Source organism: Talpa europaea (genome assembly GCF_964194135.1).
Source record: "Talpa europaea genome assembly, chromosome: 1".
In the NCBI taxonomy this organism is placed as follows: Eukaryota; Metazoa; Chordata; class Mammalia; order Eulipotyphla; family Talpidae; genus Talpa; species Talpa europaea.
The window spans coordinates 109,701,113-109,713,745 of NC_140073.1; the positions used below are offsets into that span (position 1 = coordinate 109,701,113).

At 35.3% G+C, this 12,633-nt stretch overlaps 1 protein-coding gene across 1 annotated transcript in view; it reads right to left on the minus strand.

Moving 5' to 3' along the window:
* Nucleotides 1–12,633, minus strand: part of SLC25A12 (solute carrier family 25 member 12) — a gene marked incomplete at both ends in the record, with an annotated part of 67,103 nt that overhangs the window by 16,601 nt on the left and 37,869 nt on the right. The window contains 5 exons of the mRNA XM_084258382.1: nucleotides 2,398–2,556; nucleotides 3,799–3,880; nucleotides 9,125–9,209; nucleotides 11,452–11,545; nucleotides 12,216–12,354. Coding sequence (XP_084114508.1) covers nucleotides 2,398–2,556; nucleotides 3,799–3,880; nucleotides 9,125–9,209; nucleotides 11,452–11,545; nucleotides 12,216–12,354 — 559 coding nt within the window. The remainder of the gene's footprint in view (nucleotides 1–2,397; nucleotides 2,557–3,798; nucleotides 3,881–9,124; nucleotides 9,210–11,451; nucleotides 11,546–12,215; nucleotides 12,355–12,633) is intronic.

The window sequence follows — 12,633 nt, forward strand, 5'->3', positions numbered from 1 at the left end:
GCACTGCTGATCTAAGCCTACTTTGAGGATACTACTGAGTGATTTTCTATGAGTTGAGAGCCAGCAAGAAATCATACATACAGGCTACTGTCAGTCAAACTGAATTATCAATGACAAACACAAATCCACACACACCTTTAATGGGTAGCAGACTGATTCAAAGAATAAATCAGCAGATGGCAGTCTTAACTTTCTAACCTTCATGATTATCAGGTCCTATTACTTTTAATCTAATTCCCATACAACCATGTCAGCATGTGTATTTGTTTTACAACTTGCCTCAGTAAGGCTCGTGGAATTTTAATAAAGTACTGACTTATGTCATTTTATCATTATTGCCTGCAAAGAAATTTAGGCTAATCTGTCAACAATTTTGTCAATCATCTGACAGAATAATGGACCAGTTCTAAGCAATATATGACAATCTCAATAATCATAGTGTTCACATACAGGACTCCTACAATCTTCTTCCTAATACAAGAGTCTCTCATTTAAAGAACTGATTTTATCAGTTTGCATCCTGAATAAAACTAACGATTCCCCTGCTCTTTCCACTCCCAACTTGCTATATTGAACCCATTTTATTAACATGAAATTTGAAATGATTTCATGTAGGCATTCATCCATTGAGAAGGTTAAACTATGCCAGTATATATCTAGGTTTGTTCTAATAGAGGGGATTTTCTTTAAAAGTATACCAAGGAGGAGGAAAGGACATTATTCAACAAAGAAAGATGAAGATGTCAAGGAAAAAAGAAAAACCTTAGCACCACTCAACCCTCAGATTCACTATTAAATAAAATCTAAATGTGCTGTGTTTTTTTTTTTTAAAGATCTATTTATTTATGCACACAAGAGCTGGGGTACAGGCCAGAGGTGTCAGGGGTGAGAGGATTCAGCAAAGACAGAGTGGGGAACAGAACAGGCAGATCAACTGAAGTACACCGCTGAGGGGAACAGTGGGCGAGTCAGAAGAGGTCTGCTGTGCCATGTGGTATCTCCCTGGCTGAGGATCAAACTCGTGCTTCAGTAGCTGTGTGGACAGCTTCACAGGTTGTGTCCTAACCCCTTGCACCACCAGGGAGGCCCCTAAATGTGCAGGGTTTAATACAGCTTTAAACTAGTATTCAGAAACATGGATCTGCAGCCTGGACAATGGAGTATATGCCATACAGCTGAAATTTACATAGGCTGGAGATCAACAGTTGAACAAAATAAACTACACTTATTCTTGGGATCAGGGTATTTGAGACTAGATTGAATTCAGAATACACTCTTTTATATATAAAATGCCAAAATGAATAGCCACATGACCCTCTCCTTCAAATATAAGTGTATCAGAACTACATTTTTCACTTGAATATCTGCACATTTTGCCAACCAGCTATGTTTTTTCTCCTATCCATGAGCATAAAGCTTTGTTCAGACCCAGTCTTTCCTTCCCAGGAAGAAATTCTAAGCCAAACAGTTCAACAGAGCTCAGAATGAGCTAGGGATAACTGTGAGTGCAAACAAACAAGTACAGTAAATTACATAAATGCTCTGGACTTGTGCATGTAGAGAGTATTTTCAAAGAATTCCAAGTGGCGCCCAAAGGGATTAAAAAATTAATCTCTCTCCCAAAAGGAAACCCTAAATTCTAATGTGAAAACATGTACATGAAAGTCATTCCCTCTTGAAAAGACAAGTTCCTACAAAGCCCAAGCGGGCGGGGAAAATCCTACATGGGGCTGCTGCCTCTGACGCCGACAGCTCTGTGCTCAGGCTAGAGTCAGTGGTAACATTTCCTGCAAAAGAAAATCTCTTTGCTTTCACTCAGTGCCTCTACACTAGGAAGGAAAGGAGCAAGAATGAGACTTGGAATCCAAAGGTTTTCTTTTTCCTTTCTTTCTTTCCTTTTTTTAAAATTTCAGGTGACTAACTAAAAAAGATGTATGAATAGATGTCTAGGAAGAGAAAAAACATTTGATATTCCTAAACTCACCTTCAAGTGGCAGCCTAGCTTCTATTTCAGAAAGTGTTGTATCCTCTCTAATTCTTTGAGAAAAGAAGCTTTGTTTCTTAGCTGTAGTCCTTGTATTCCACCTGCAAACATGTATGTGCCTTAGTTTGTAGGAGCATGGTGACCACAGAACCTTGTTGGGACAAAAGGATTTGTATTCCAAGAAATATAAACAGCAGGAAGAGGAAAATGAAGAGCTTGTTTGAAGACTAATACTGCTAGTTACCAGCAACAAATGTTAAAAGAGAGACAAGTATCACAAGAAAAAAAAAATAAGAAGAAACAACCCTAGGTGAACAGACAGGCTATATATTGATTTTTATAGTGAGAGTTAAAAATCTTCTGTTGATGAGAGAAAAATCACTAATTTCAGCAGCTGAGATTTGCTTACTCACCCCGGTAGAGTCCAAAGAAGCCCTCATAACGCAAGACTTTCTTAAAACAGTCAAAGCTGTTTTTGTACATCAGCTCCCCCACAACAGAGCCAGTGCCACGCTGGTTTTGCATGCGAGTCTTCACCAGATCTATAGGATATACTGCAGTGGCTCCCACAGCTACAATAGAACAATTTTTAGGCTTAAAAGAGAGCACAATTAAATGGAGAATTATCAAAACAACGAATCTCATCTCAAAGAAGATAATACTAGTCTCAGAAAAAAAAAAAAGACTGTTGTTATTTCCCCTTCTCCCATACTCAGCTTTAGAATGACAGGCTAACAACCATTGGGATCCACAAACACAGCTGTTTTGGGAACAACTATGGTGTATTTTCAACTCATCACCAACATTACATAATCAGCACTCAATTTTCTATAAATTAAACCATTATATATGGTATTTCTTTACATTTCTCAGTAAACATCTTCATGTTATATCCATTAATCCTTACAATGACTATAGAGGTATACATATATATGACTATAATTTTTAAATTTAATTTAAAAGAACATTTTGGTAAATTAATCTTAGCGACAACCATAATTTTGGAAACAAATCTCAACATGACCCTACCTTTGTGTATATAATTTGGTTAAAGCAGAAAAAAAAAGACTAGGGTTTAAAATTCATGGGCTAAAAAATTTATAACATGATCTAGAGTATTCTATTTCAACTACTGAAGACCAAGACATGCTTTGCAACTTCTAAAACTGATACTGAAAAGAAAAAATAAATTGTTTCATCAGTCAGACTTGTTTTGAAAAATCATAAATATTTTAATCACAACTGCTAGGTTGTTCTCAAAAAAAGCAGATTCTACACATTTTCTATAGAGAGTATTTAAGCGAGGAGAAAAAAAAAGACTCTCAAATTCTGGCCAGGAACAGGGAGGGGAGGAGGATTTTATCACATAAACTACAAGCCTGGATATTCTCGAACTACAAGCAGAAAAGCAAAAGCAAATCACTTTGCGAGGTTGTTTTATTTGATAAGGTTATAGGATTTGTACCCCAAATCTTGATTTCCTACCTGTCCTTACCCCCAATTCCATAAATCAGTCTTGTTCTCCATTTCTTCATATTGGCTTTAACCAGTATAATTAAGTTGAGTGCAGCACTACACCCAAGACTTTCAGATTATTACAGAGGTTTTGTCCTGAAGACAGACTGGAGCCAGAGGGGCCACGGCTGTGCTATGACAAGTCCTCTGATCATAGGTGAAAATAAAGAACACTTCAGAAAGCCCTGCAGCAGTGACCCACGGGAACAATGAACTGCACCTTTGCTGATCTGTCCCAGTCTAGTGAGGTAATATTACACTGAGACAAGCTTGAAACAGCACATAGACATGTCACTCACCTCCAGCAACCGAGCCCAGAGTGAATCTATAAGCAGACTCGGCAATCTGGAGCCAGACAGGCCTGCCTACACCATGAGATTGCTGTGGGGAAGAAAAAGAAACATGTAAGAAATTTTGGAAAAGCATATAGTAAGTGAAAAATGCCGCAATTTGGTTATTTTAAGATTGTAAGATAGCTAGCTAGTTTAAAAATTATTTTTTAAAAACCATACACAGCCAAATTGTCACAGAGCGCCTCCCACTCCCATTTTTTTTATAGGCTTATTAACACCTCATTTATCTGCTACTATTTGGGAATACACTATCAATCTATAGAAGTGAATCTTTCAGGAAAATAAACATTTCAGGTATAAAATTCTTTCCCCTTCTTTAACTTAAATTTTTTATATCCTTCTAAAATGTACAAAAGCTATCTTAATTCTTATTATAAATCAGAGAATACTGATTACAATGCACCATCTCTAGTGACTCAAAGTCACCAAATTCATATGTCTGTCAGTTACTGCTTGGAGAGTTAATGCAATTGAGCAATCTTCCCATGTCTGACAACTATTACATCTTTAACCAACAGACTCCAATTTGATTTTGCCACCTCTCATCTATTAGGACTGCAGAAACAACATACCTACGATTATTAGAATTTCATGTAAAACAAAGTCAAGGGCTTATAATCAATAAGGTAAAAGCATATATTACATCCAAAATGGTAATTAACATAGGGAAAACCATCATAAGAAAAAAGCAGAAAATTATACATAGTAGGACTTATTCATGATCTTGTAGGGAATACATTATTCCTATCAATGAGTTAGCCCAAGCAACTGAGTCATCTGTCAATTTTGGTCTATATGCTATAACAAGATCACCATTTAGTTTGAGATTGATATTTTTACTAGAAATCTAAATAGGAAAGTCTGGGATATTTTAGCAAAACCTTGAGTATAAGTCTAATTTTGATTCATTCACAGAACAGCAAAAGAATGTGCCATCCAAAGAGATAACTACTTTTTGTACAGTTTATTAGTAGCAGTGTAATAATACTAATTTTAGATTGCTTAGAGACTTGCTCTTTCCCAAAGATGAAAGTACTTTACCAACCACTCAGGACCTGGGCCCTCATGCAGCCTCAGCATCTGATGTGTTTCAGCCTTCTACAAATAAACGCCCCTGTGAGACCATCAGAAGAACGCTGACTCAGCAATGCCACCAACGGTTAGACTGCACCATATTCATTTGTCAGACAGTCCAGTGTACATAAAAAGGTAAGATGACCATACTATGAACAGGACAGGTGACTTTACAAAGGTCTCACTGTGAGCAGAGGAATAAGCAGATAGTCCTGATCTCGTCATTGCATTCTCCATTATTCTTTAAGTCAAAAATCTCCACTAATTATTACTGAACACTCCAGGCAAATATTCTAAGTATCTAACCCCAGTATTTGATTTTACTTATAAATTATATGCATATTCCCCTATAGTCATCTATATAAAAATCTAAGTAATACATACTATAAAATTACATATAATATACATTTTAAATGTAGACAAAAACTTATAAAAGAATGAGGTGGAATGAAATGGATTTTTAATTTTGTTTCATTTATTAATGTAGAAGCATTTTTGGTATCATCTTATTAAAGTATTATATTGACTGGCTATGCTTCAGTTAGTTTTTTTAATGTTGATTAAACACAGTGAGGTTAACTAGTTAACTCTGATACTGCTTCAAAAACAAAATAGTTGAAAACATAAACACAATCTGTACCATCAAGGGAAAGATGATGCTAACATATTTTGAACAAATTCAAATCATGGCATTTTGGCCTGGGTTTACAAGCCTTTTAAAGTTATTGTGGCTGTTATGTTACCTATTAAACACATAGCATATTATTTTTAACTTCTAAAAACATGCATAAATTTTTTTTTTCAGAAATTGGAGCTCCTGGATCACAAAACTGGATGAAAATAAATCTCATTCGTATGAGTTTATTTTTAATCATGTCTCCTTTCAAATTCTTTAATTAATTCACAAAACGAAAAGGCTATGATTCCACATAAGAATCAGGTAACCATTAATTAATTCCCTTATTCACCTAAAAGGTTTCTCCTGTGTTCAACCACATATATTTTCTTTATACACTCTGCCTTTAAATAATGTTTATAAGTCCTACAAAATCTTATGAAAACTGAAGGATTATACTATGCTTTAATTCTTAGCTAAAAACATCTCTAACTATAAATACCTAAATGCCTTTTGAAAGAAAGGTCACCTCCACCCTCATTAAGTAGCAGTTATAAAACAAAACATACAATATATGGTTACTAAGGGGTTTGGTTTTTCTTTTTTTAGGCTTAGCTATCACTTTAACTTATGGTTCACTTGTATTCAGGTATGTAAATTAATGTAATTAATGCTATGGATTTCGCTTCATGAATATTCATAAGCAGAATGCTACTGTAGCTGTCATCTCTATTAATGACTGTGTACTGAATTTCTAGCATTTAGCCTGAAAGAAAATACTCAGCACTAAGAAGATCGCCTACCGTGAGTAAATGGGGCCAAAGGAAAAGGCACTCTTTCCCTTAAGGTTATGATTATGATCATGAAGGTGATATTTAACAAGATTAATTAAGTGTTTTTCAAAGCAAAACAAGAGTTGAGAGCCTTAAATGATTTTTAACCTGCTCCTTAAGCATATGTGTAAGATAGGAAATGATAGGAGTAAAACAGTAACTTTAAAATTAAAATAATAAAATTAAAAAGTACCCCATCCTATAAATGAAAATTAGATAAGGCAAGATCATGTCAGTTAACAAGTCAAGCAATCTACCCAAACCCAGCTGCCTCATGTAACATGCCAAACCAATAAAGAGAACTGCCTCTTCCAAATGGCACAATATCAATGGAAAGAAAAGAAGGAAGGAAAAGCAGAAATCTTATATTGAGCATAGAAGGAAAAGAAAAAAAAAAAGGCTAGATTTTATACCAACTAAAATATATGATTAGAATGACAAAATAAGGCTAGGAAAAATAAAATTCTTATGTCTATAGATCACATCTAAGAATTTAATATGCCTGGATTTGAATTTAATTTTTTTATTGAAATAACAAACATTCTAACCTTCAGGTGTGCATCATAATAAATCACTGTCTATATATACAACATTAAGTTCATTAGTAAAAGTAAGTCCCTTTACCATAAAAACATAACAGAGCCATTGAATCAGGCAAATCATCTTCCAGTCTGTCTTAAGAATTCAGAGCAATACCAAAATACACCGTCTTCCTAAGAACTAAGAAATCTGAGGGTACTGCATATGCAGATCACCAAAGAGTACAAAAACAATTTTCAGATATGGTCTCTGATAAAATTGCTAGGGATAAGAGAGGCAGGTGAAATGAAAAGTATGAGCAGCTGAAAAGCTAAGAAAGGAGGAAATGAATTGGGATTTTAAAATCAGGTTTTTAATAAGCTAAGTGAAATATTTACCAATAACAAATACTACAGATAGTCCCAGGGAAAGTTATATTAATAGATATGTGACACTTTAATGCCATTCTTCCAACTTCAGAAACAAATTTTCGTAACTATATAATAAAAAATTTATAATTAAATTCGGTAAGAGTCTTTTAAATATTTGAATGTCTCAAGTTTTTAATAATTTTATTAAAAGCCAACTGATTAGAGTAAATCCATCCATTTTTTTAAGGAGAACTTAACAATGGAAATAAACTTTGATGGCAGCAGATTAAGGTTTTTCTCACTAAAGTAGCTAAATTGCGATGAGTTACAGATATATTTTAACCTGCAAGATATTTTATTACACACCAAGCAAAGTATTACCACAATATGTAGATATAAAAACAATTATTTTCTTTTTTCAATTTACTTCAACCTGACTACAGAAGTTAATTTATTATGTAAAGTAGAATTGGAAATCCTAATTTGTTTTAGAGGGAGAATTACCATCCTTTGGAGCTCAAGTAGAAGAAAGATTTACTACCAAAACTTCCCAAAGTGAACTATACTTACATACCATGGTTTTCAACAGCATGTCTGGCTGTTCACCAACATAGCAGCAGTGAAGAAAACGTTGGGCTCCTTCTATAGCAGGCCCAATTAGCTTTTTTCTTTTTGTAAAGTTTTTTTTTATTTATTTATGCATACAAGAACTGGGGTACAGACCAGAGGTGTGGGGGGGTGAGAGAATTCAGCAGACGCAGAGTGGGGAACAGAACAGGCTGAAATACACTGCTGAGGGGAGCAGCAGGAGAGACAGGAGAGGTTGCATGTGGGTTGCTCCCTGGCCGGCTGGGGATCAAACTCGAGCTGCACAGGCTGCGGACAGCTTCACAGTGCGGTGCTTAACCCCTTGCTCCACCAGGGAAGCCCAGTTAGCCTTTTTCTATTGTCTCCCATTTTCTTTCTCCTATTCTCTTACCCCCAATATTCATGCCTTCCCCATGTGTCCTAGCCTCAAAGGGCATCAGTCTCCTAAAGAATCATGAAGGACACAGGCCTCATATCTATTAGAGCAGAGAAATACCAGGAGAACAATGACAAGCCCTCCTAACCCTCACCCTACCACACACAAAGTCGTGTGATCATTTGTTAAAACTGAAGTTTCCTTTAAGCACTACGGAAACAGGGATTTCTGCTTAAAGCAAGATTTTTTTTTTAATTGTCCCATTCCACTTTTCCTACCAACATATTTATTTTCCTACCAAGATATTATTTGGAAATAAGAAAATGGGACTGCATTAACTATTTATAGGGCTCAGAACCTATTTTTCAATCATCTATAATATTAAAAAAATAGTATTTTATCAAAATGTAATAGTAGCCAAGGTTTTCTTTCTGATTCATTAATTAGACAGTTTTTCTTTTTTATTGTTGCGATCTGTAAGACACAACCTCAGTGAAATATTTTTATTTCATTACAGGAATGTTTTGTATTTTAAAAACCCTATAAATATCAATTTAATGGTACAAAGTGAACTTAAATGTGACTAAACAATGAAAGGAAAAGACCGCTTGTTTTAGGGGGAAGTAAGCCAAGTATGTTTGCACACTTAATTTCCTTACCTTAATAAAGTAAAGGCAAAAAAATAAAAAAATAAAAAAACCATAAATCTATTTACCCTATAAAAATACTATATGAGGGTAGGGATAACAGTAGCTCTATAAAAGTAATTTTTGAGTCAAGTAAAATCTGTTTCTGGAAAGTAGTTCTAAATTTTCATAAAATTCAGAAGCTCGAGGCTGTCATGTACAAACTATTTCAGCATTTTTGAAAGTGATTCTATTTATGAGACTCCTACCTGTCTCTGAAGTTCTGCCAAGTTGTAAGGTAAGGCCCCCTCGGCCAACGGAGCTATTCTCTCAATATCTGCCAAAGTCAAGCGGCTTCAGGCAAAAATATGAGAAAGAAAGAACTGTTAGACACTTAACAAACTTTATAACAGATCATCTTTCTTCAGAGAAGAGGGAGAATTATGGTTTAAAAGAAGTATTTTTTTATTTATCACACACCTCATTTTAGTGAGAAAAAGTATCTTTAGACCCTATTTGCCACAACAAAAAATAAGGCTCCTGAAAAATAATATGGAAGACACAAATTTAAGATTCCAATGCTATTCAAATGAAGAAATCATTCTTGCTAGAAGCAAAGCATAGATTTTGACAGTTCATCCAACTAAATGTAGTCTCTTGTATTTTATGTATGCTGAATGTATTTAATATACCTTAAGAAGGCTAAATACAAAGCTGATAATATTTGTTGCCTTCTGTTTTACCCTAAACTTGCATTTTGAACCATGTGAACATACTACTTTTCCCAAAAATTTTTATTTAAAAGTAAATACATTCCATGAACCAGTTAGCAGCTCACTTCAGATCCAGTTTGAAAAGAACCTTTGGAAAGCATTTATTATCATGAAGGAGACTCAAAAAACCTGCTAAAAATGTGAATTCTAGAAGGATGAGACATGGCCTGTTATTTCAAGTCAATCACCAAAGACAGATCTGTATGTTTAATATTATCTCCAGCTCAACAATTCATTATAAAACATATACAATAGTGTAAATCAACAATAAATAAAATAAATGTAGATCAATAAATTAAAATTTGCAGATGGAAACAAGTCTCTAGCATGAAGGCAATAAATTACCCATGTATAGCTTCTATAGTTCTCATTTCTAGGGTTAAAATTTTTTCAGATATTCCTATATTCAAAAACTACTACATACAACTGAAAAAAAATCTAATCACTTAATAAGTCATAAATCCCCTAACCCACAGATCCTGTTAGGTACCCACAGATTAGAGTTTTTCTTTTGGATTTGCACAAGATCGCCAATTAAATACGTGATATGTACTTTGGCTGTTTAATCTATAAAATAGAGGCATAAAACATCTGAGTTTGTCTGTGATGGTAACTATGATGATAAGATTACAGGCATATTTCAAGAAAATGATACTTTCCAAAACAAAATAGTTTATACATTTAGTAAAATGATCATTCACGATGAACCAAAGAGTGCCAGTTTATTTTATAAATTTTGGAAAATTTCCACAAATCTTTAAAAATTTGTGCCACTTCTAGAAAATCCTGACTGAATTAATTTTTTTTAAAGTTTTTTTTTTCTTTCTTTTATAGAGGCATGTTTTATTTATTTATTTGTTTGTTTGTTTTGTTTATACACGCACTGGGTACAGTCAGAAGCGCGGGAGGGTGAGAGAATTCACCAGAGCCAGAGCGGGGAGCAGAGCAGGCAGAAGGACCGAAGTACACTGCTGAGGGGAGCAGCGGGCGGCAGGAGAGGTCTGCGCACCATGTGGGACCCTCCTCTGGTGGCCGGGGAGCAGCCGGGGATCGAACCGGCGCTGCAGAGGCCGCGGGCAGCTTCGCAACCCAGCGCTCAACCTCTGCGCCACCGGGGAGGTCCTGAATTAATTTTTTAAAGATTTATTTTATTTATTTATGCATACAAGAAATAAAATTAATTAATTAATTAATTAATTTATTTATTTATTTATGGGGTGCAGGCCAGAGGTGTGGGGGATAAGAGGATTCACCAGTGACAGAGTGGGGAGGAGAACAGGCAGATCTACTGAAATACACTGCTGAGGGGAGCAGTGGGCAAGACAGGATCTTCTGTGCCATGTGGCTTAGCTTCCTGTCCTGGGATCGAACTTATGCCACAGTGGCTGGCAATAGCTTAATAGCACTAGCACTTAATCCCTGCACTACTAGGGAGGCCCTTGACTGAATTAATTTTTACTTCTTATCATTTCCATCCCCTTCTCTCTCACTTTTCCCCTTTTCCCTATTTCCCTCTCATGAATCTTAACCCTTTATTTTTACCTCTCTCCTTCTCTCTCTTCTCTCCCTTGCTCTTCCACTTCTTTCTGTTCTTTCCTCTCCTGAGCTTTCCCTCACCTCTCCCTCCACCACCTCCCACTCAAACTGTCACCATGTCTCATATTATCCTCTGTCTCTTCCTCCCTGTTTCACATATCTTCCTGTCTCTTGGAATCGATATATGTAAACTTTTGATGAGATGAACTGAAAGCACACCACTGCTTCACACATGTTAAAAGAACTTTCCTATAATAGATATGATGAAAAATTATTGCAATAGTTACCCTGTAGCATTATACAAATCTGCGAGCTGGTATAGAATATCTATTTCTAGTGGGGTGACTTGTCCATAGCGTATAGCACTCTGGGCAAATTCCTCTGTAAGAGAAAGAAAATATTTTAAAATCTTAAAAGATTCTGAATATACAACAACCTTCTATCTTAACCAACTATAATCTGAAAGCTAAAGACATTTTAGTATTATTTAAAAAATTTACAAACGAATACCTAAATTCAACTGTATAATAACTATGAACTTCTGAAGGCTAGTAAAATAAAATCTTACAATAATAAAACAGCAATAACAGATAAATTAACTTCAGAAAGGTAAAACAATCTCCTTAGAATCATCTCTTATCCTGTTTATTCACTTTGGTCTCCAGAGTTACAAGATAAAAGAATTGGCTATTCTCCAGTCATCTAAAACATAGTACTACAATTCAGTAAATGAGTAGGCTTGCCCATCTTTCTGTGGCAATTCCTTCCTAGTACAAACAAGCTGCTGCCGGAGTGCCACTGACCTGTTTGACAGACTGGGCCAAGGTTCTTTTCAAAACTGTCAAAGCCACTTCTCTATTCCTGACCTCAGCATTCCATTAAATCCACCTGGATTTTTGGAGACCATTATGGTCCAAGTGAAGCATATACGTAGACATGGTAACATACTTTCTAGATTTGGCTTTTGTGTGGTAAATTTAACCCAATACCTTAAATGAAAAATGTGAAAATGCTGAGGTTCAAAGTAATATATATAATTTTTATATCTTACCCTTTGTGACTTCAACATCTTTCCTTGTGCCAGCTAGAGTGCTATATATCTTACGAACAAGCTCCATGTTATTCAGTAAGGAGTTAAATGCATTGAAGTAGGAGAAGCTAACCTGGTGTGAGATACTTCCTCCAGCTGCCTAGGAAATGACAACATAAAAAGGTAAAAACAAAAACAAAAACAAAAACCACAAAAGACACACTTATGGACCACTTTTTTCAAAGAGTCAAAGTCTTCATTCTTAAAATAATTAACAACCTGCCCATAAACACAAGGAAAGCATCGTACTGAAACACTCAGAGCATTTAATGCCCTCAGGGAAGTCTATGTAATTTAGATTTTAAGGAAGAAAGCAACATCTGGAAGTTGGACTTTATGGTTCATCTACATATAAGGTCAGAAACAACAAAAGTAATTA